This window comes from Zonotrichia leucophrys, chromosome 2 (assembly GCF_028769735.1).
Source record: "Zonotrichia leucophrys gambelii isolate GWCS_2022_RI chromosome 2, RI_Zleu_2.0, whole genome shotgun sequence".
Classification (NCBI taxonomy): Eukaryota; Metazoa; Chordata; class Aves; order Passeriformes; family Passerellidae; genus Zonotrichia; species Zonotrichia leucophrys.
The window spans coordinates 152,607,150-152,632,326 of record NC_088171.1 but is presented as its reverse complement, the minus strand read 5'-3'; the positions used below and the strand labels follow the sequence as shown (position 1 = coordinate 152,632,326).

Below are 25,177 nucleotides of genomic sequence, written 5' to 3'. Positions count from 1 at the left end.
CAACCAACTGATCAATCAACAAACCAATCAACCAACCAATCAATGGCTCAATCAACCAACCAACCAACAACCAACCAACCAACCAACCAATGGCTCAATCAATCAATCAATCAATCAACAAACCAATCAACCAACCGGTAAACCAATCAGTCAACCAACGGCTCAATCAACAAACCACCAGATTAATCAATGAACCAACTAACAAACAATGATCAATCAATCAACCAGCCAACCAACCAATGGCTCAATCAATCAATCAACCAACTGATCAATCAACAAACCAATCAACCACGGCAGTGTTGATGGAGTGATTGATTGATTGATTGATTGATCGAGCAACAGGTCAAAAAATGGACCAGCCAATAAACCAATGAACCAATGAACTAATGGCTCAATCAATGAATCAATCAATCAACCAACAAATCAATCATCCAACCAATAAATCAGCCAACAAGCTGATCAATCTACTAACTGACAAGTGGAGAAACCAAAACAGAAACCAACCAATCAATGAATTGGTCTGACAAACCAATCAACCAATCAATCAACAAATCAACCAACCAACCAATCAATCAATCAACCAACAAATCAATCAATCAACCAATAAATCAGCCAACAAGCTGATCAGTCAACTAACTGAGAAGCGGAGAAACGAAGAGAGAAACCAACCAACCAATGAATTGATCCAAAAAAGCAATCAACCAATCAATCAGTGAATCAATCAACCAACCAACCAACCAATTAATTGATCTGACAAACCAATCAACTAATCAATCAACCAACCAATCAAACAAACCAGCAATGAACCAATGCACCAACAAACCAACCAACCAATCAATGTCTCAATCAATCAACCAACCAACCAACCAATCAATGGCTCAATCAATCAACCAACAGCTTAATCAATCAAACAACCAACCAATAGATCAATCAACAAACCAATCAATGAATAAGTCCATCAATGAAACAACCAGTAAACCAATCCATCAACCAATCAATAAACCAACCAACCAACCAAAGAATTGATCTGACAAACCAATCAACCAATCAATCAATCAACCAACCAATCATCCAGCCAATAAATCAGCCAACAAGCTGATCAATCGATCAACTGACAAGTGGAGAAACGAGCAGAGAAACCAACCCACCAATGAACTGATCCAAAAAAGCAATCAATCAACCAATCAATCAATCAATCAATCAACCAATCAACCAATCATCCAAACAATAAATTAGCCAACAAGCTGATCAATCGATCAACTGACAAGAGGAGAAACCAACAGAGAAACCAAGCAACCAATGAATTGATCTGACAAAGCAATTGACCAATCACTCAACGAATCAACCAACCAACAAACCAATCAATCAATCAATCAATCAACCAACAAATCAGCCAACAAGCTGATCAGTCAACTAACTGATAAGCGGAGAAACGAAGAGAGAAACCAACCAACCAATGAATTGATCCAAAAAAGCAATCAACCAATCAATCAGTGAATCAATCAACCAACCAATTAATTGATCTGACAAACCAATCAACTAATCAATCAACCAATCAATCAACAAATCAGTCAATCAACTTGACCAACCAACAAATCAACCAACCCACCAATTAACTGATCTGACAAACTAATCAACCAATCAATCAAATAACAAACCAACCAACCAATTAATTGATCTGACAAACCAATCAACAAATCAATCAATCAATTAATCAACCAGCCAACAAATCAACCAACCAACCAACCAACCAATCAGTCAACCAACAAACCATCAGTCAACATCAATCACTCAATATCATCACAAACAAATCAACCAACCAACCAATTAATTGATCTGACAAACCAATCAACAATCAACAATCAATCAACAAGCAACAATCAACCATCAACCAACAAACCAATCAATCAATCAATCAATGAACCAACGATCAATAAAACAACCAACCAATTAATTGATCTGACAAAACCAATCAACCAATCAATCAATCAATCAAACAAAACCAACCAATCAACCAACAAACCAATCTTAACCAACAATCAATCAATCAACCAACCAACCAACAAATCAACCAACCAACCAATTAATTGATCTGACAAAGCCAATCAACCAATCAATCAACAAGAACAACAATCAACCAACAAACCAATCAATCAATCAATCAATCAATCAACCAACCAACCAACCAAGCAATTAATTGATCTGACAAACCAATCAGCCAATCAATCAAACAACCTACCAACCAATCAACCAACAAATCAATCAGTCAATCAATCACCAACCAACAAATCAACCAACCAAGCAATTAATTGATCTGACAAACCAATTAACCAATCAACCAATCAACCAGTCAACCAACAAACCAATCAGTCAACCAACAAATCAATCAATCAATCAATCAATCAACCAACCCACCCACCACCCACCCGACCGCCGCAGCATTCCGAGCTTTCCCACCAGCCTCGTCCTCTCCAGGAGCTTCTCCTCAACCCCACCACGGCCAGGCGGCGCACGATTGGCCGGCACCAAGGCGGGCCCGGCACCGATTGGCTGCAGGAGGGAGGGAGGGAGGGGCCAGGAGGGGATGAGTGACAGCCGGGCTGTCCCCAGTCTAGGTCAGAAGAACTTGGGGGGAACAAAGTGGGAGTGGCTTTGGGCTCCTCCCATATTTTGGGGACACGCCCACCCCTAACAGCCCCCCAGGACAGCCAATCACCTTCCAGGAGTGGCCACAGGAGGAGGCTGGTGGCTCCTCCAAGCCATGAGGAACATGGATGGTCCTTCTGAACCTCCTGAGGGACAGGAGATGCTCAGGTGGCAGAGCAGCCAGTGGGAAGGACCCAGAGGACCCCAGTGTCCTCCTCCTGGTGGCACAGGTGGATGTCACCTACACCCATTGGTGGCCCTGGAGTACACAACAGGCTTGGATGGCCAACCATGGAGATAGGAGGTCAATGGAGGGACAATTGGGATGGACAAAAGGACCCAGAGGAAACCCTGTGCCTTCTCCTTGGTGGCACCAGTTGGATGTCACTCCCGCAGGTGGAGTCACCAACACTGGTGGCCACCATGGAGGAGGCCAATGAGGGACAATTGGGATGGACCCAGAGACCTTTGCTCCAGTGGGCCCACTACTGCTGGTGGATGTCACCTTACAGATGGTGGCCACTATGGAAGGAGACCAACAAGGGACAACTGGGATGGACAAAAGGACCAGAGAACCCTGTGGTCCTCCTTCTGTGGCACCGGTTGGATGTCACTCCAGGAGGTGGATGTCACCAACAGCTGGTGGCCACCATGGAGGAGGTCAATGAGGGACAACTGGGATGGACCCAGAGGACCCCAGTGTCCTCCTCCTGCTGGTGGATGTCACCTCAGCAGATGGTGGCCACCATGGAGGTCAACAAGGGACAATTGGGATGGACAAAAGGACCCAGAGAACCTCTGTGGACCAGTGTTCTCCTCCTGGTGGCACCAGCACAGCTTCTGGATGTCACTCCAGGAGGTGGAGTCACCAACAGCTGGTGGCCACCATGGAGGACAACGAGGGACAATTGGGATGGATCCAGAGGACCCAGAGGACCCCAGTGTCCTCCTCCTGGTGGCACCAGCACAGCTTCTGGATGTCACCCCAACATCTGGTGGCCACCATGGAGGAGGTCAACAAGGGACAACTGGGATGGACCCAGAGGACCTCTGTGGACCAGTGTCCTCCTCCTGGTGGTGGATGTCACCCCAGCAGGTGGATGTCACCCCAACATCTGGTGACCACCATGAAGGAGACCAACAAGGGACAACTGGGATGGACAAAAGGACCCAGAGCAGCTCTGTGGACCTGTGTCCTCCTCCTGGTGGCACCGGTGGATGTCACCCCAGGAGGTGGAGTCACCAACAGCTGGTGGCCACCATGGAGGTCAACAAGGGACAATTGGGATGGACCCAGAGGAACCCAGTGTTCTCCTCCTGCTGGTGGATGTCACCTCAGCAGATGGTGGCCACCATGGAGGTCAACAAGGGACAATTGGGATGGACAAAAGGACCCAGAGGACCTCTGTGGACCAGTGTTCTCCTCCTGGTGGCACCAGCACAGCTTCTGGATGTCACTCCAGGAGGTGGAGTCACCAACATCTGGTGGCCACCATGGAGGAGGTCAATGAGGGACAATTGGGATGGACAAAAGGAGTCACCAACAGCTGGTGGCCACCATGGAGGACAACAAGGGACAACTGGGATGGACAAAAGAAGTCACCAACATCTGGTGGCCACCATGGAGGAGGTCAATGAGGGACAATTGGGATGGATCCAGAGAACCCAGAGGAACCCAGTGTCCTCCTCCTGCTGCCACCAGCACAACTGGTGGATGTCACCTCAGAAGGTGGATGTCACCCCAACAGCTGGTGGCCACCATGGAGGAGATCAATGAGGGACAATTGGGATGGACAAAAGGACCCAGAGGAACCCTGTGTCCTCCTCCTGGCGGAACCAGCACAGCTGGTGGATGTCACCCCAGGAGGATGAGGGACCAACATCTGGTGGCCACCATGGAGGAGATCAATGAGGGACAACTGGGATGGACAAAAGGAACCCTGTGTCCTCCTCCAGGTGGCACCAGCACAGCTGGTGGATGTCACCTCAGGAGGTGGAGTCACCAGCATCTGGTGGCCACCATGGAGGAGACCAACAAGGGACAATTGGGATGGACAACTGGACAATTCTGGACAATTCCATGGTCCTGCAGCCAGCCAAGGTGGCTTCATCATCTCTTCTGCCCATCCAGGCCAGCACCACCAGGTTTGGGGGCCCTGGGGACGTGACCCATGGCAGGAAGGACCTGCCACACCATGCGGAGGTGACACCGCTGTCCCCACCTCGGTGGCCCTGGGCAAGGTGACGCCAGTGCTGCCACGGACTCGGGGCTGGGCTTCAGATGAGGAACAGAAGAAAAGCAGAAGGTGGAAAGACCCAGGAGGTGGAAAGTCCAGGAGGGGACAAGGAAGCCACCCAAGGAGCCACCAGAGCTGCTGGCAGCTGAACTTCTACGGAGCTTCTGCTCCTTCAAACAAGTCAAGGTTCCTGTCCCCAACCACTCGTCCTGTTCCAATGAGATCTTCCCATGGACATCGCTCCACTCCCATCATGACCATGGTGACCATGGTGGGGACATGGGATGGGGACACAGGATCTTCATCCATCAAGGAACCCTTCATCCCTCAAGGAACCCAGCCCTGGTGTCCCTGTGGAGGTCACTTCACCCCAAAGGTTCTTCTGTGTCCTCCAACTGGTCAGCTGAAGGTCCATGGGGTTTCTACTGAACTTCTGGTTCTTCAAACAAGTCAAGGTTCCTGTCTGTTCTTGTCTCCAACCACTCGTCCTGTTCCAATGTGGAGATCTTCCCATGGACATCGCTCCACTCCCATCTTGACCACGGTGATGATGACAGGGAGGTTGGATGGAGACCCTTCATCCCTCAAGGAACCCAGCCCTGGTGTCCCTGTGGAGGTCACCTCACCCCAAAGGTCCTTCTGTGTCCTCCAACCTGGTCAGCTGAACTTTTACTTCTCCAAACAAGTCAAGGTTCCTGTCTGTTCTTGTCTCCAACCACTCGTCCTGTTCCAATGAGATCTTCCCATGGACATTGCTCCACTCCCATCTTGACCATGGTGGGGACATGGGATGGAGACCCTTCATCCCTCAAGGAACCCAGCCCTGGTGTCCCTGTTGAGGTCACATCACCCCAAAGGTCCTTCTGTGTCCTCCAACTGGTCAGCTGAAGGTCCATGGGGTTTCTACTGAACTTCTTCAAACAAGTCAAGGTTCCTGTCTGTTCTTGTCTCCAACCACTCGTCCTGTTCCAATGTGGAGATCTTCCCATGGACATCGCTCCACTCCCATCATGACCATGGTGGGGACGTGGGATGGAGACCCTTCATCCCTCAAGGAACCCAGACATGGTGTCCCCATGGAGGTCACCTCACCCCAAAGGTCCTTCTGTGTCCTCCAACTCAGCTGAAGGTCCATGGGGTTTCTACTGAACTTCTGGTTCTTCAAACAAGTCAAGGTTCTTGTCTCCAACCACTCGTCCTGTTCCAATGAGGAGATCTTCCCATGGACATCGCTCCACTCCCATCATGACCATGGTGGGGACATGGGATGGAGACCCTTCATCCCTCAAGGAACCCAGACGTGGTGTCCCCATGGAGGTCACCTCACCCCAAAGGTCCTTCTGTGTCCTCCAACCTGGTCAGCTGAACTTTTACTTCTCCAAACAAGTCAAGGTTCCTGTCTGTTCTGGTCTCCAACCACTCGTCCTGTTCCAATGTGGAGATCTTCCCATGGACATCGCTCCACTCCCATCATGACCATGGTGATGATGACAGGGACGTGGGATGGAGACCCTTCATCCCTCAAGGAACCCAGCCCTGGTGTCCCTGTGGAGGTCACCTCACCCCAAAGGTTCTTCTGTGTCCTCCAACTGGTCAGCTGAAGGTCCATGGGGTTTCTACTGAACTTCTGGTTCTTCAAACAAGTCAAGGTTCCTGTCTGTTCTTGTCTCCAACCACTCGTCCTGTTCCAATGAGATCTTCCCATGGACATCGCTCCACTCCCATCATGACCATGGTGGGGACATGGGATGGGGACATGGGATCTTCATCCCTCAAGGAACCCAGCCCTGGTGTCCCTGTGGAGGTCACCTCACCCCAAAGGTTCTTCTGTGTCCTCCAACTCAGCTGAAGGTCCATGGGGTTTCTACTGAACTTCTGCTTCTTCAAACAAGTCAAGGTTCCTGTCTCCAACCACTCGTCCTGTTCCAATGTGGAGATCTTCCCATGGACATCGCTCCACTCCCATCATGACCATGGTGGGGACATGGGATGGAGACCCTTCATCCCTCAAGGAACCCAGCCCTGGTGTCCCCATGGAGGTCACCTCACCCCAAAGGTCCTTCTGTGTCCTCCATATCAGCTGAAGGCCCATGGGGTTTCTACTGAGCTTCTTCAAACAAGTCAAGGTTCCTGTCTCCAACCACTCGTCCTGTTCCAATGTGGAGATCTTCCCATGGACATCGCTCCACTCCCATCATGACCATGGTGGGGACATGGGATGGGGACATGGGATCTTCATCCCTCAAGGAACCCAGCCCTGGTGTCCCCATGGAGGTCACCTCACCCCAAAGGTCCTTCTGTGTCCTCCAACCTGGGGTTTCCTGGGTGGAAGGAGACGCAGGAGATGCTCGAAGGTCTCACTTGGCCACTGCTGGGGACGTGGCTCTTCCAAAACCTGGTCCACGGGCTGGACCAGAGCCACCAAGAGAAGGAAATGACCCCGTTGGTCGAGGACATCGATCTTCTCCAGCCAAGGAGAACGTGGTCAGGGAGTGACACCGGAAGTGACCCTCTGCTGCCAGAGCCAACAGGAAATGAACTTCAGCCCTAATTAGCTCTAATTAGCACCTAAATGAACATGGGGGATGTCCTGGCCTACAAGAAAGGGATGGACCTCAAATGGCCGTGACCTCCTGCCTGGCCCATGGGGTGGCCGTGGTGCCACCTCAGGAACTCGGGAATCCTCCAGGGAGAAGGTCCTGGGGCCACCTGGGTGGGGCTGGGATGTGGGGACACTCCATGGTGACAACCAACCGTGACCATGGGAGGGACCTTCAAGGTCCTCCCGTTCCAGTGGCCGGGGACACCTTCCATGATCCCAGGTTTCTCCAAGCCCTGTCCAACCTGGACAATTCCAGGGATGGGGCAGCCACAGCTTCTCTGGGAAACCGTTGTTGGTGTCCCACCACCGTGGTGTCCCTGAGGTCGAGGACAGCAGATGGGACCACCAGGACAGGCCAGGGAGTGACACCGGACATGGAATGTGATGGATCTTCTGCTGCCAGAGCCAACAGGAAATGAACTTCAGCCCTAATTAGCTCTAATTAGCCCCTAAATGAACCTGGGAGATTCCCTGGCCTACAAGAAGGAGATGAACCATCGGGTGTCACCTCAAATGGCCGTGACCTCCTGCCTGGCCCATGGGGTGGCCGTGGTGCCACCTCAGGAACTTTGGAATCCTCCAGGGAGAAGGTCCTGGAGCCACCTGGGTGGGGCTGGGATGTGGGGACACTCCATGGTGACAACCAACCGTGACCATGGGAGGGACCTTCAAGGTCCTCCCGTTCCAGTGGCCGGGGACACCTTCCATGATCCCAGGTTTCTCCAAGCCCTGTCCAACCTGGACAATTCCAGGGATGGGGCAGCCACAGCTTCTCTGGGAAACCGTTGTTGGTGTCCCACCACCGTGGTGTCCCTGAGGTCGAGGACAGCAGATGGGACCACCAGGACAGGAACCTCTGGGGAGCGGAGAAGATTCCCACCACATCTTGTGAAGAAGGTGTGGGATCACCAACGGTGGCAGCTTTTTCTCCTGGCGTGAAGATCCAGAGTGGACCTGGAGCTCTCCAGCTTTGGGTTTGGACCTTCTCCTGTGCTTCAGGAATCTTCTTCTGCTGCTCCACCGATTCCCATGGACAAAAAGGGAATTTTCCAGATGATTTCTGTTTCCCAGGTCCATGTCCAGGGTCTCCTTCCTGATGACACCCAATTCCATCTTCCAGGAAGTCTGGAAGTTCTCCAGGTGGGATTTATCCTCATGGATGGTGTCATCACCTGTTTTTTGGAAGCCCTGACAGCCTTTCCCTGGAGAGGAAGGGATGGATGGAGGACATCCAGAAGATGATGGAGGACATCCAGAAGCTGGTGGAGGACATCCAAGAACCATGGAGACATCTGATGGGATGGAGTTGGGCACATGGGGTGCACCAGCTCCAGCAATTCCAGGTCAGAGCCTCAGGGTCTCCTCTGGAACGGGAGTTTGGATCTCCAGGGAAGGAACAGGCAGCGCACAACCCTGGGGAGCAAATCCTGGAGAAGTGGTGGCTCTTTCATCCCAAGGTTTTGAGGGACCACCTTGCTAAGGACCGACACCTTTGAAGGACCACCTTGGCAAGGACCAGCTCCTTGAAGGACCAACTTGTTTGAGGGACCTTACCTTAGTAAGGACCAACCTCTTTGAGAAACCACCTTGGCAAGGATGAACTTTGAGGGACCACCTTGCCCAAGACCAGCATCTTTGAGAGACCACCTTGTTAAGGACCAACTTTGAAGGACCACCCTGGGAATGTCCAATTTCTTTGAGGGACCACCTTGGCAAGGACCAACTTTGAGGGACCACTTTGGCAGGGACCAACATGTTTGAGGGACCACCTTGGCAAGGACCAAATTCTTTGAGGGACCACCTTGGCAAGGATGACCTTTGAAGATGTTGGCCAAGGACACACTTCTTTGAGGGACCATTTTGATAAGGACCAATATCTTTGAGGGACCACCTTGGCAGGGACCAACATCCTGGAGAGACCACTTTGGCAAGGACCAAATTCTTTGAGGGACCACCTTGGCAAGGACCAATTTTGAAGAACCACCTTGGCAAGGTCCAGCTTTTAAGGACCACCCTGGCCAAGACCAACATCTTTGAGGGACCACCTTGCTTAGGACCGACTTTGAAGGACCACCTTGGCTAGGACCAACTTTAAAGGACCACCTTGATAATGACCAATTTTGAAGGACCACCTTGGCCAAGACCAACTTCTTTGAGGGACCACCTTGGCAGGGACGAACATCCTGGAGAGACCACTTTGGCAAGGACCAACTTTGAGGGACCACCTTGGAAAGGACCAACTTCTTTGAGGGACCACCTTGGCAAGGTCTGACTTTAAAGGACCACCTTGGCAAGGACCAACATCTTTGAGGGACCACCTTGGCAAGGACAAAGTTCTTTGAAGGACCACCTTGGCAAAGACCAACTTTGAGGGATCCCCTTGGCAAGAACCAACTTTGAAGGACCACCTTGGTGATGACCAACTTTGAGGGACCACCTTGGCAAGGACCAATTTTGAAGGACCAACCTGCCAAGAACCAACTTTGAAGGGACCAACCTGCCAAGAACCAACTTCTTTGAGGGACCACCTTGGCAAGGACCAACTTTGAGGGACCACCTTGGCCAAGACCAACATCTTTGAGTGACCACCTTGGCAAAGACCAACTTTAAAGGACCACCTTGCTTAGGACCAACTTTGAAGGACCACCTTGGCCAAGACCAACTTCTTTGAGGGTCCACTTTGGCAAGGACCAACTTCTTTGAAGGACCACCTTGGCAAGATGAACTTTGAGGGACCACCTTGGTGATGACCAACATCTTTGAGGGATCATCTTGACAAGGATGAACTTTGAAGATGTTGGCCAAGGACCAACTTCTTTGAGGGACCACCTTGGCAAGGACCAATTTTGAAGAACCACCTTGGCAAGGTCCAGCTTTTAAGGACCACCTTGGCCAAGACCAACATCTTTGAGGGACCACCTTGCCAATGACCGACTTTAAAGGACCACCTTGGCAAGGACCAACTTTAAAGGACCACCTTGCTAATGACCAATTTTGAAGGACCACCTTGGCCAAGACCAACTTCTTTGAGGGACCACCTTGGCAGGGACGAACATCCTGGAGAGACCACTTTGGCAAGGACCAACTTTGAGGGACCACCTTGGAAAGGACCAACTTCTTTGAGGGACCACCTTGGCAAGGTCTGACTTTGAGGGACCACCTTGGAAAGGACCAACATCTTTGAGGGACCACCTTGCCAAGGACAAAGTTCTTTGAAGGACCACCTTGGCAAAGACCAACTTTGAGGGATCCCCTTGGCAAGAACCAACTTTGAAGGACCACCTTGGTGATGACCAACTTTGAGGGACCACCTTGGCAAGGACCAACTTTGAGGGACCACCTTGGCCAAGGACCAACTTTGAAGGGACCAACCTGCCAAGAACCAACTTCTTTGAGGGACCACCTTGGCCAAGACCAACATCTTTGAGTGACCACCTTGGCAAAGGCCAACTTTAAAGGACCACCTTGCTTAGGACCAACTTTGAAGGACCACCTTGGCCAAGACCAACTTCTTTGAGGGACCACCTTGGCAAGGACCAACTTTGAAGGACCACCTTGGCAAGATGAACTTTGAGGGACCACCTTGGTGATGACCAACATCTTTGAGGGACCACCTTGGCAAGGATGAACTTTGAAGATGTTGGCCAAGGACCAACTTCTTTGAGGGACTGCCTTGGCAAGGACCAATTTTGAAGAACCACCTTGCTAATGACCAACTTTGAAGGACCACCTTGGCCAAGACCAACATCTCTGAGGGACCACCTTGCCAATGACCAACTTTGAAGGACCACCTTGTAGAGGACCAACTTCCCTGAGGGACCAGCCAGGGATGGGCACCCAGGAACCTCCTGGGAGCTTTGTGGCTCCAGGAGCTGCCCCACACCGAGTCAGGAGAACCCAGGGCACCGAGCTGAGGCCACCATGACCCAGAGATGCCCCTGCCCAACCCCAGGGACCATCCCACTGGATCTCCACCGCAGCAGAAGCCCCTGGTGAAGACCCCAAACCCCAGAACGTTCCCGAGGGCGTTACCTGAGACGGATGCAGGTACGGCTCGGGCGACGCCAGGTTGGTCTGCACCGAGACGCTCTTCTCCAGCAGGATCTGCGGGAAGCCCAGCTTCTCGAAGGTGTTCCTCTTCCAGTGCTTGTTCTCCTGCTGCGCCAACGCCTCGTCCTCGCTGAAGGCCCTGACCACGGGGCCCGGCATGGGCAGCGGCAGCGCGCCGTCGCTCTCGTAGCCCGAGCCGTCCTTCTGCGAATCCCAGCTGCTCCTCTGCTTCATGTGGTAGTGAGCCTGCTGCGCCTCCCACGCCAGCCGCGCCTGCGCCAGGAACGGCTCCGGGAACGCCCGCGATGCCGCCGCCGCCGCCTCCGCCTCGGCCGCCTTGCTCTCCGTCCGGTTCATCGGCGACCGCGTGGGCGCCGCCCGCTCCTCGCCCGGCTCTCCCGGCGCCTCCCGCTCGGCGGAGCCGTCCGTGGAGGAGGCGTTGGCGTCGTGGTTGGCCGAGGGCTTGCGGCTTTTCCTCTTCCTGGTGGAGGGCGAGTAACCGCTGGAGGACAAGGTGTCCTGCTGGCTGGACCACGACATGGAGTCCTCGGCCTGGCCGGCCGCCGGGGCGCCCGCGGGGCCGGCGCAGAAGTCGGCGCCCTCCATGCTGCTGTAGTCGCCGGATTTGACGTCGAGGCGTTGGTCGCGCACCAGGCAGGGGCTGTGCTGCAGCGAGTAGGAGCCGCCGATGGGGTTGGGGGAGTATTTGTGCCGCAAGCCCGTCTTCATCTTGGGGCTGGAGCCCGACTGCTCCACGTAGACCAGCTGCCGCACGTACTCCTTGCCGGCCGGGCTGTACTCCAGGCTCATGAAGCGCTCGGGGCACTTCTGCTTGGTGAGCACCAGCTGCTGGTAGGGCGAGTTGGCGCCTTGCTTGGGCGACTGCAGGAAGGCGTGCGGCTTGCGGATGGGCGACTTCTGCGGCGAGCCGGCCTTGTAGCCGCCGCCGCCGCTGGCCTCGTACTGCATGTCCACGGGCGGCTCGTCGTAGATGGGCGCCTGGTACTCCATGGGCGGCTCCTCGTAGAGCGGCGGCTCGTAGGCGTAGCGCGGCGACGACGGCTGCGACTCGCTCGAGGCCTTGCGGTGGCAGAAGGAGTCGCCGCCGCGGCCCAGCAGCGGCGAGCAGCTGCCGGCGTGCTCGGCGCGCTTCAGGAAGGGCGACGGCTTCCTCTCGGGGAAGAAGACGGAGCTGTCGGCGTCCGAGGAGAAGGTCTGGAGGTTGGGGGACTGCTGGCCGCCCGAGGGCCGGCGGGAGCGGGAGCCGGGCTGGTTCTCGGCGGCGTAGCCGTTGCCTTGGTGGAGGAGGAAGCTGGGCTCGCGGTCCGTCACCTTGATCAGCATCCGCTCCTTGGTGCCGGCGTTCCATCGGAGCGATGAGGTCCTGCCGGGAGAAACATCACGGTGGGGGTCAGAATTCCAACGAAATTTGGGATTGTTGGTGCCGAACCTGCTGGGACTGGAGGATGGATATTCCCAAGTGCTCAAGGGATGGGAGGGATTGGATGGGGTTGGATCTTGAGGGACAGGACACTGGGAATGGCTTCCCACTTCCAGAGGGGAGGGTTGGGTGGGATAACGGGAAGGAATTCCACCCTGTGAGGGTGGGGATGCTCTGGGATGGAATTCCCAGAAAAGCTGTGGCTGCTCCATCGGAGCGATGAGATCCTGCGGGGAGGAATGTCATTGGAGAGGGGTCAGAATTCCAACGAAATTTGGGATTGTTGGTCCTGAACCTCATGAGCCTGCAGGATGGATATTCCCAAGTGCTGGAAAATGGAGATGGGATGGGGTTGGATGGGGTTGGATCTTGGACAAGGCGTGGAGGGACAGGACACCAGGAATGGCTTCCCACTTCCAGAGGGCAGGGTTGGGTGGGATAACGGGAAGGAATTCCACCCTGTGAGGGTGGGGATGCTCTGGGATGGAATTCCCAGAGAATCTGAGGCTGCTCCATCGGAGCGATGAGGTCCTGTGGGCAGGAATGTCATTGGAGAGGGGTCAGAATTCCAACGAAATTTGGGATTGCTGGTGCCGAACCTGCTGGGACTGGAGGATGGATATTCCCAAGTGCTCAAGGGATGGGAGGGATTGGATGGGGTTGGATCTTGAGGGACAGGACACTGGGAATGGCTTCCCACTTCCAGAGGAGAGAGTTGGGTGGGATAACGGGAAGGAATTCCACCCTGTGAGGGTGGGGATGCTCTGGGATGGAATTCCCAGAAAAGCTGTGGCTGCTCCATTGGAGCAATGAGGTCCCACGGGCAGGAATGTCATTGGAAGGGAGGGGTCAGAATTCCAAGGAAATTTGGGATTGTCCCAAACCTCCTGGGACTGGAGGATGGATGTTCCCAAGCACTCAAGGGATGGGAGGGATTGGATGGGGTTGGATCTTGGACAAGGCATGGAGGGACAGGACACCGGGAATGGCTTCCCACTTCCGGAGGGCAGGGATAAATGGGATATTGGGAAGGAATTCCACCCTGTGAGGGTGAGGATGCTCTGGGATGGAATTCCCAGAGAATCTGAGGCTGCTCCATCCCTGGAAGAGTCCAAGGCCAGCTTGGACAGGGCTTGGAGCAGCCCAGGATAGTGGAAGGCGTCCCTGCCCTCGGGATTGGATATTGGGAATAAATTCTCCCGTGAGGAAATTCCTCCCTGGCACAGCGGATTTCCATCTCCTCCCTCCCTGCTCCTTGGAGGGAGGGGGAGAGCAGAGATGGATTTTGTGGAGCTCCCAGGAGGGATCCCAGCTGGAATTCGCCGTTCCCAAGGCGCAGGGCAGCACATCCCACGCTGGAACGGAACATTCCGGAGGCGCCGTCTGCTCTCCCAGCTCCCGTTTATTCCCAGACATTTGTCCCTTCTGTCCAAACCCCCCCCCGGGAAAAGGTTGGAGTGGGTCCAATCGCCGAGTTTTGAGGGAAAAATTCCCAAAAAAAAGCCACAATTCCCTGCAGGAGGCTCCGCAGTCTCTCCTTGCTTTTCCATGATTTTGTCCTCGCTCCAAGGGATTTGGGAACAATTTATTCCTTCCCTTTCCGCCTCTGGAGCTCCTGGAGATTTGAGCCTCCTGCCAACTCCTTGCTGTTGGAAAACCTGGATGAGTTTTGGTTTGATGGATCCCAACCCCTTCCAGACCCCCAAAATTCCATCCACGGCCGCAAAATCATGGATTCATGGAATGGTTTGGGCTTGGAGCTCATCCAGTTCCTGGTTCACCTTCCACCACCCCAGGTTGCTCCAAGCCCCTTCCCAACCTTGCTCCGCTCCCGAAAAATCTGCTTTTCCTGCTCAAAAAATCTTGGATGGCTCCATGTTTCTTCTGGAAGTGTTTAATCCTCATGAATAATCTGATTTTTATACACAGATCCCAAAAATCGTGAGGAAAGAAAACAGAAGAGCCACAGAGGAGCTGGACTGGAATTTCCAGGGAATCTGTGGATTTCCCATCCCTGGAAGTGTCCAATTCCAGGCTGGACAGGGTTTGGAGCAATTTGGGATAGTGGGAGACGTCCCTGCCTATGGAAAAGGGTTGGAATGAGATGATCCGGAAATTCCCTGAAAAAAATCTGCATTTCCATGTTTTCCCCACGCCCACCCGAATCCCAAATCCCAAATCCCAAATCCCTCCTAAATCCAGGTGTTTTCCCTCAAACCAGGTGAAACCACCGCTTAATTCCCAGATTTGCTGCCGGCATTAACATTCCATCTGGATCCGAAGAAAAATCCCCGAGGGAGCGGGCGGCGCTTCCGTCAAATCTTCAAAATCCAATCCCAAAAATTAAATAAAAGGGAAACAACATTCCAGAAAGCTCCGTGGATTATGGTCAAAAATAAAAAAAAAAAAATAAAAAAAAAAGGGAATTTTCTGCCGGCCAAAGGAATCCCAAAAAAGGCGATTTTTGGGCTGAAATTTGCATATCATTATTCATTCCAGCACGGCTCAAAATTCCTTAAAACCCCACAAAAACAACCAAAATTATGGATTTTTCACATTCCCGATGCTTTTAGTGGAGCTTTTTTAAATTCCCTCACTCCATCAAGGTGGGACTGAGGGAATAAATCACATTTTAAGAAAATTATTTAAAAATAAAATTTCATCCTTTCAAACCAAAATTATTTGGTTTTTGATGGACTTGAGGTTTATAAACAAGAATATTTCCAAACTGACCCAATCCATGAATTTTTCCAGGATTTCTTTCCCTGCCCCGGTGTTATTTAGATTTTGCAGTTGGAAATTAAAATTTAGAGCCGGGATTAAATGGATTTTCCCCTCCCTGGGAAAAAACAGAATTATTTTAAAAATAATATTTAATTCCTTTAAACCAAAATTATTTGGTTTTTGATGGACTTGAGGTTTATAAACAAGAATATTTCCAAACTGACCCAATCCATGAATTTTTCCAGGATTTCTTTCCCTGCCCCGGTGTTGTTCAGACTTTGCAGTTGGAAATTAAAATTTACGGATTAAGTGGATTTTCCAGGGAAAAAAAATTATTGAATTCCCTGGATTTCAATAATTCAAATATCAGAGCACAGCAGGATTCTCTGAGAAAAGCAAAATTTTCTTGGGCACCCCCACCATCCCAAATTCCCCAAAATCCCAAATTCCCACCTGGCTCTTCCGGCTGAGGGATTTGGGAGCATCTTCTGAGCTGAAAATTCCCTTTTCCAGGGAATTTAAACTGGGAATGATGGGAATGATGGGAACAGCCCGGCCCCTCTTCCCTCCCAGCTGCTCCGAGCGCATTCCCGCTGGGAATTCCAGGAAAAAAACCCTGGAATGGCGCCCGGCAGCACGAAATTATCCGTGGAAAAAAACAAAAAAAATCAGGGAAAAGCGAGCAGCAAGAGCCTGAGGATGTCCAGGATTCCGCCTGGATTTCATCTGCGATCCATCCGAAATTTTCCAGCTGGGAAAATTCCTCAGGGCAGGAATGCAGCCTCGATAATCGCGCAAAAAATTCATTTTTTTTATGTTAATTTGTAATTAAATTAAGATGTGTGGTTGAAATCCCGAAATCCTCCGTCCTTCAGGTTTGGCTGTTCTTCACCTGCATGCCGGGCTGCTCCCAAAATTTGGAATTCTGCGAGATTCCATGTATTTAATAATCTCAGGGTTTGGGATTATTTTTATCTTAAATTCTTTTAAATTCCAAGTTTTAAAATTTCAATTTTTTTTTTAAATTCCTGCTCAAAATTCTCAGTTTTTGTGGGATTTTGGGGTTCTCACGACCCCACCACGGCCTCTCCAATCCTTCCACACTTCCAATCCCTTTTCCCATTTTTTGGAAGCGTCGCTTCCTCCTTGGAGTTCATTTTTTTTGGAAGCATTTTGATTGGTTGAAGCTGATTCCTAGAAAAAACCGGAACGAGGTGAAATTTGCATAATTTGGGCAATAAAATGGAGATTTGGGAAGAAGGACCGAGTTTTTCCAGGATGATTTGATGGATACAATAAAATCCATGGGATATCCAGGAATGGGGAAAATCCAGTTTGGAATTTCTGTGGGAATTTTGGAGCCATGGGAATGTTGAATCCCAAAATTTTGGACATCAAATCTTGGTTTGGTGGATGCCCACGACCTCCTGAAGCTCCTCCGCACACAATTCCGTTCTCCAGCTAAAATATTCCCAAAGGATTACACCCATCAAAATACCACTAAAAAAAAAAAAATTTCATTTATTTTATTTTTCCAAAATTTTAATTTTCCAAAATTGTCCAATCCCTGCCTCCGGATTAGCTCCAAGCCCTCCACACCAAATCTCTCCGTGAAACATCTCCGGAAATTTCTGCTGCTCCGGTGGGATCGGCGCTAATTAACATCCATGGAAGCTCATCAAGACCAGAGGGAGATAACGACCCATCCCAATCCCTCACCATCCCATTCCCACTTTTTTTTTTTCAGGAGAAGCAGAGGGAAAAATTCATCGGGAAAGTGAATTTGTGCCTTTTTCCGGCGGCTTTTTGGGTGGGATTGGTCAGGTCGGGACGTTGGAGGCCACGGATCCATAACCAAAGGATTTTATGGGATGTCCACGGTGAGGAAACACCAAAATGAGCTTGGATGAAGGTCAGGTTGACCTTGCTGAAGGTCAGCTCGGGGTGGACCTTCCCCACCATCTTTGTCCTCCTGGTTTGGTCGGGATGGTCTCCAGTGAGTTCCTCTGGGATCAATCCCATCAGGAACCCACCAGGAGGAAGCACAGGACCAAAAGAACCAAACTGGGAATGGACAACAACCAAATTCCCAGGAGCCAATGGGAGCTGCTCATCCCAATTAAAACAATTTCCCAAAAAAATCTTTGTTCCCAAATTCCAAATGTCACTGAAAACATGAGGAGATCTTTCCAGATTGGAGAGGACGTTGGAGGCCACGGATCCATAACCAAAGGATTTTATGGGATGTCCACGATGAGGAAACACCAAAATGAGCTTGGATGAAGGTCAGGTTGACCTTGCTGAAGGTCAGCTCGGGGTGGACCTTCCCCGCCATCTTTGTCCTCTTGGTTTGGTCGGGATGGTCTCCATTGGGTTCCTCCGGGATCAATCCCATCAGGAACCCACCAGGAGGAAGCACAGGACCAAAAAAACCAAACTGGGAATGGACAACATGAATCCCAAATTCCCGGGAGCCAATCAGAGCTGTTCATCCCAATTAAAGCAATTTCCCAAAAATATCTTCGTTCCCAAATTCCAAATGTCACCGAAAACAAGAGATCTTTCCAGGTTGGAGAGGGACATTGGAGGCCACGGATCCATAACCAAAGGATTTTATGGGATGTAGATGATGAGGAAACACCAAAATGAGCTTGGATGAAGGTCAGGTTGACCTTGCTGAAGGTCAGCTCGGGTTGGACCTTCCCCACCATCTTTGTCCTCTTGGTTTGGGACGTCCATGATGGCCAGGATGGTCTCCATTGGGTTCCTCCGGGATCAATCCCATCAGGAACCCACCAGGAGGAAGCACAGGACCAAAAGAACCAAACTGGGAATGGACAACAACCAAATTCCCAGGAGCCAATGGGAGCTGTTCATCCCAATTAAAGCAATCCCCAAAAATATCTTCATTCCCGAAATCCAAATGTCACCGAAAACAAGAGAAGATCTTTCCAGATTGGAGAGGACGTTGGAGGCCACGGATCCATATCCAAAGGATTTTATGGGATGTCCACGATGAGGAAACACCAAAATGAGCTTGGATGAAGGTCAGGTTGACCTTGCTGAAGGTCAGCTCGGGGTGGACCTTCCCCACCATCTTTGTCCTCTTGGTTTGGGACATCCATGATGGCCGGGATGGTCTCCAGTGAGTTCCTCTGGGATCAATCCCATCAGGAACCCACCAGGAGGACCAAAAGAACCAAACTGGGAATGGACAACATGGATCCCAAATTCCCAGGAGCCAATGGGAGCTGCTCATCCCAATTAAAGCAATTTCCCAAAAATATCTTCATTCCCAAATTCCAAATGTCACCGAAAACATGAGGAGATCTTCCCAGGTTGGAGAGGGACATTGGAGGCCACGGATCCATAACCAAAGGATTTTATGGGATGTAGATGATGAGGAAACACCAAAATGAGCTTGGATGAAGGTCAGGTTGACCTTGCTGAAGGTCAGCTCGGGGTGGACCTTCCCCACCAGCTTTGTCCTCCTGGTTTGGTCGGGATGGTCTCCATTGGGTTCCTCTGGGATCAATCCCATCAGGAACCCACCAGGAGGACCAAAAGAACCAATCTGGGAATGGACAACATGGATCCCAAATTCCTGGAGCCAATCAGAGCTGCTCATCCCAATTAAAGCAATTTCCCAAAAATATCTTCGTTCCCAAATTCCAAATGTCACCGAAAACAAGAGAAGATCTTCCCAGATTGGAGAGGACGTTGGAGGCCACGAATCCATAACCAAAGGATTTTATGGGATGTCCACAATGAGGAAACACCAAAATGAACTTGGATGAAGGTCAGGTTGACCTTGCTGAAGGTCAGCTCGGGGTGGACCTTCCCCGCCATCTTTGTCCTCTTGGTTTGGTCGGGATGGTCTCCAGTGGGTTCCTCTGGGATCAATCCCATCAGGAACCCACCAGGAGGACCAAAAGAACCAAACTGGGAATGGACAACACGGATCCCAAATTCCTGGAGCCAATCAGAGCTGCTCATCCCAATTAAAGCAATCCCCAAAAATATCTTCGTTCCCAAATTCCAAATGTCACCGAAAACATGAGGAGATCTTTCCAGATTGGAGAGGACGTTGGAGGTCACGGATCCATATCCAAAGGATTTTATGGGATGTCCACGATGAGGAAACACCAAAATGAGCTTGGATGAAGGTCAGGTTGACCTTGCTGAAGGTCAGCTCGGGGTGGACCTTCCCCACCATCTTTGTCCTCTTGGTTTGGGACATCCATGATGGCCGGGATGGTCTCCAGTGGGTTCCTCTGGGATCAATCCCATCAGGAACCCACCAGGAGGAAGCACAGGACCAAAAGAACCAAACTGGGAATGGACAACATGGATCCCAAATTCCGGGGAGCCAATCAGAGCTGCTCATCCCAATTAAAGCGATCCCCAAAAATATCTTGGTTCCCAAATTCCAAATGTCTCCGAGAACATGAGGAGATCTTCCAGATTGGAGGGATGTTGGAGGTCACGGATCCATAACGAAAGGATTTTATGGGATGTCCACGATGAGGAAACACCAAAATGAGCTTGGATGAAGGTCAGGTTGACCTTGCTGAAGGTCAGCTCGGGGTGGACCTTCCCCGCCATCTTTGTCCTCTTGGTTTGGGACATCCATGATGGCCGGGATGGTCTCCAGTGGGTTCCTCTGGGATCAATCCCATCAGGAACCCACCAGGAGGAAGCACAGGACCAAAAGAACCAAACTGGGAATGGACAACACGGATGCCAAATTCCCAGGAGCCAATCAGAGCTGCTCATCCCAATTAAAACAATTTCCCAAAAAAATCTTTGTTCCCAAATTCCAAATGTCACTGAAAACAAGAGGACATCATTCCAGATTGGAGAGGGTCATTGGAGGCCACAGATCCATAACCAAAGGATTTTATGGGATGTCCAGGGTGAGGAAACACCAAAATGAGCTTGGATGAAGGTCAGGTTGACCTTGCTGAAGGTCAGCTCGGGGTGGACCTTCCCCACCATCTTTGTCCTCTTGGTTTGGTTGGGATGGTCTCCAGTGGGTTCCTCTGGGATCAATCCCATCAGGAACCCACCAGGAGGAAGCACAGGACCAAAAGAACCAAACTGGGAATGGACAACACGGATCCCAAATTCCCAGGAGCCAATGGGAGCTGCTCATCCCAATTAAAGCAATTTCCCAAAAATATCTTCGTTCCCAAATTCCAAATGTCACCAAAAACATGAGGAGATCTTTCCAGGTTGGAGAGGGATGTTGGAGACCAAGGATCCATAACCAAAGGATTTTATGGGATGTCCACGATGAGGAAACACCAAAATGAGCTTGGATGAAGGTCAGGTTGACCTTGCTGAAGGTCAGCTCGGGTGTGGACCTTCCCCGCCATCTTTGTCCTCTTGGTTTGGGACATCCATGATGGCCGGATGGTCTCCAGTGAGTTCCTCTGGGATCAATCCCATCAGGAACCCACCAGGAGGAAGCACAGGACCAAAAGAACCAAACTGGGAATGGACAACAAGGATCCCAAATTCCTGGAGCCAATCAGAGCTGCTCATCCCAATTAAAGCAATTTCCCAAAAATATCTTTGTTCCGAAATCCAAATGTCACCGAAAACATGAGGAGATCTTTCCAGATTGGAGAGGGACTTTGGAGGCCACGGATCCATAACCAAAGGATTTTATGGGATGCCACGATGAGGAAACACCAAAATGAGCTTGGATGAAGGTCAGGTTGACCTTGCTGAAGGTCAGCTCGGGTGGACCTTCCCCGCCATCTTTGTCCTCTTGGTTTGGTCGGGATGGTCTCCATTGGGTTCCTCCGGGATCAATCCCATCAGGAACCCACCAGGAGGAAGCACAGGACCAAAAAACCAAACTGGGAATGGACAACATGAATCCCAAATTCCCGGGAGCCAATCAGAGCTGTTCATCCCAATTAAAGCAATTTCCCAAAAATATCTTCGTTCCCAAATTCCAAATGTCACCGAAAACAAGAGATCTTTCCAGGTTGGAGAGGGACATTGGAGGCCACGGATCCATAACCAAAGGATTTTATGGGATGTAGATGATGAGGAAACACCAAAATGAGCTTGGATGAAGGTCAGGTTGACCTTGCTGAAGGTCAGCTCGGGGTGGACCTTCCCCACCATCTTTGTCCTCTTGGTTTGGGACGTCCATGATGGCCAGGATGGTCTCCAGTGGGTTCCTCTGGGATCAATCCCATCAGGAACCCACCAGGAGGAAGCACAGGACCAAAACAACCAAACTGGGAATGGACAACATGGATCCCAAATTCCTGGAGCCAATCAGAGCTGCTCATCCCAATTAAAGCAATTTCCCAAAAATATCTTCGTTCCCGAAATCCAAATGTCACCGAAAACATGAGGAGATCTTCCCAGGTTGGAGAGGGACATTGGAGGCCACGGATCCATAACCAAAGGATTTTATGGGATGTCCACAATGAGGAAACACCAAAATGAGCTTGGATGAAGGTCAGGTTGACCTTGCTGAAGGTCAGCTCGGGGTGGACCTTCCCCGCCATCTTTGTCCTCTTGGTTTGGTCGGGATGGTCTCCATTGGGTTCCTCCGGGATCAATCCCATCAGGAACCCACCAGGAGGAAGCACAGGACCAAAAGAACCAAACTGGGAATGGACAACATGAATCCCAAATTCCCGGGAGCCAATCAGAGCTGTTCATCCCAATTAAAGCAATTTCCCAAAAATATCTTCGTTCCCAAATTCCAAATGTCACCGAAAACAAGAGATCTTTCCAGGTTGGAGAGGGACATTGGAGGCCACGGATCCATAACCAAAGGATTTTATGGGATGTAGATGATGAGGAAACACCAAAATGAGCTTGGATGAAGGTCAGGTTGACCTTGCTGAAGGTCAGCTCGGGTTGGACCTTCCCCACCATCTTTGTCCTCTTGGTTTGGGACGTCCATGATGGCCAGGATGGTCTCCAGTGGGTTCCTCTGGGATCAATCCCATCAGGAACCCACCAGGAGGAAGCACAGGACCAAAACAAGGAGCCAGGCACGGACGACATGGATGCCAAATTCCCCAAGTAAAGCAATTTCCCAAAAATATCTGTTCCCAAATTCCAAATGTCTCCGAAAACAAGAGGAGATCGTTGGAGACCAAGGATCCATAACCAAAGGATTTTATGGGATGTCCACGATGAGGAAACACCAAAATGAGCTTGGATGAAGGTCAGGTTGACCTTGCTGAAGGTCAGCTCGGGGTGGACCTTCCCCACCATCTTTGTGCTCTTGGTTTGGTCGGGATGGTCTCCATTGGGTTCCTCTGGGATCAATCCCATCAGGAACCCACCAGGAGGAAGCACAGGACCAAAAGAACCAAACTGGGAATGGACAACACGGACACCAAAGGATTTTATGGGATGTAGATGATGAGGAAACACCAAAATGAACTTGGATGATCACTCCTTGGATGAAGGTCAGGTTGACCTTGCTGAAGGTCAGCTCGGGGTGGACCTTCCCCGCCATCTCTGTCCTCTTGGTTTGGGACGTCCATGATGGTCGGGATGGTCTCCAGTGAGTTCCTCTGGGATCAATCCCATCAGGAACCCACCAGGAGGAAGCACAGGACCAAAAGAACCAAACTGGGAATGGACAACAAGGATCCCAAATTCCTGGAGCCAATCAGAGCTGCTCATCCCAATTAAAGCAATCCCCAAAAATATCTTCGTTCCCGAAATCCAAATGTCTCTGAAAACATGAGGAGATCTTTCCAGATTGGAGAGGGACGTTGGAGGCCACGGATCCATATCCAAAGGATTTTATGGGATGTCCACAACCTTGGAGCTCCCACCCAAACCCAAACCTCCAGGATCGTTCCACAAACGGGGTTTGGAAATGAGGGAGCTCCACTGGAAGCGTTTGAGGGCTCATCCCACTCCATGATGGATCTTGGAAGCTCTGGTTGGGTCCCATCCTGCTCCAAATTCTCCATCTCCACGTTGGGACTTCCCAATCCACATCCAAAGGTCCTGGAGCACCACAGCACTTCCATCCCAGCCAGGTTGGACAGGGCTTGGAGAAACCTGGAATACTGGAAGGTGTCCCTGCCCTTGGAATGGTTTGGGTGGGATGGGACAACCTTGGAGCTCCCACCCAAACCTCCAGGATCATTCCACAAACGGGGTTTGGAAATGAGGGAGCTCCACTGGAAGCATTTGAGGCTCATCCCACTCCATGATGGATCCTGGAAGCTCTGGTTGGGTTCCATCCTGCTCCAAATTCTCCATCTCCATGTTGGGACTTCCCAATCCACATCCAAAGGTCCTGGAGCACCACAGCACTTCCATCCCAGCCAGGTTGGACAGGGCTTGGAGAAACTTGGAATGCTGGAAGGTGTCCCTGCCCTTGGAATGGTTTGGGTGGGATTGGACAATCTTGGAGCTCCCACCCAATCCCATTCCACGCTTCCACGATTAACTTCCCCCTCACAATTAATCCAATTAACAGGAATCCACCGCCAGCTCCGATTCCAGCTCGTGGCGCTCACGGGCTCAAACCAAAGCTCGTCCACTCACAGCTAATTAAGCAAAGCTGCTAATTAGCTCCTTGGATGGCCCGGGGCTGCTCCGGGGGTTTTATGGGATTGGGAAGACGGAGGCGTCTCCAGCGAAGCTTTGAATTCCACCAGCCCAAATCCAAGTTGTCACCGACAAATCCCGATGGATTCTGGCTCGGCTCCCGCTGCCAATCCCTGATTCCCAACCAAACTTCCCAATTCTGGCTCCTTCCAACCATTCCTGGGAATTGCACCCTCCAAGTTCCAAGGTGGGATCAGGTTGTCCATGGATTCATGGAGAACGTTCGATAAAACCCGATCCCATTGCCCTGCTTGTTCTCCCTCCTGGAAAGTTTGGAATTTTTTCCCTCTCTTCCTCAAGTGCCAATTAATTCTGACATTTCCCAGGAGGTGAATTCCATGGAATGTGATGGAGACCAGCTTGGAAAAGCTGGAAAACCGCTGGGTTTTTATGGGATTGGGAAGACCAAGGCGCCTCCAGCTCACCAGTGCGGCGACACCGAAGCTTTGAAGTTGTCACCGACAAATCCCGATGGATTCTGGGATTGGTTCCCTCTGCCAATCCCTGATTCCCAACCAAACTTCCCAATTCTGGCTCCTTCCCAACCATTCCTGGGAATTGCACCCTCCAAGATCCCAGGTGGGATCATGGATTCATGGAGAACATTCGATAAAACCCGATCCCATCGCCCTGCTTGTTCTCCCTCCTGGAAAGTTTGGAATTTTTTCCCTTTCATCCTCAAGCAGAAATTAATTCTGACGTTTCCCATGAGGTCACTCAGTGGTGGTGAAATCCATGGAATGTGATGGAGACCAGCTTGGAAAAGCTGGAAAACCGCTGGGTTTTTATGGGATTGGGAAGACCAAGGCGCCTCCAGCTCATCAATGCGGTGACACCGAAGCTTTGAAGTTGTCACCGACAAAT

General features: G+C 51.0%; 1 protein-coding gene across 1 annotated transcript in view; it reads right to left on the bottom strand.

Moving 5' to 3' along the window:
• ARHGAP39 (Rho GTPase activating protein 39) overlaps window positions 1-25,177 on the bottom strand; it is a 190,484-nt gene that overhangs the window by 37,133 nt on the left and 128,174 nt on the right. Inside the window, exon 4 of the mRNA XM_064706796.1 lies at window positions 11,518-12,919. Coding sequence (XP_064562866.1) covers window positions 11,518-12,919 — 1,402 coding nt within the window. The remainder of the gene's footprint in view (window positions 1-11,517; window positions 12,920-25,177) is intronic.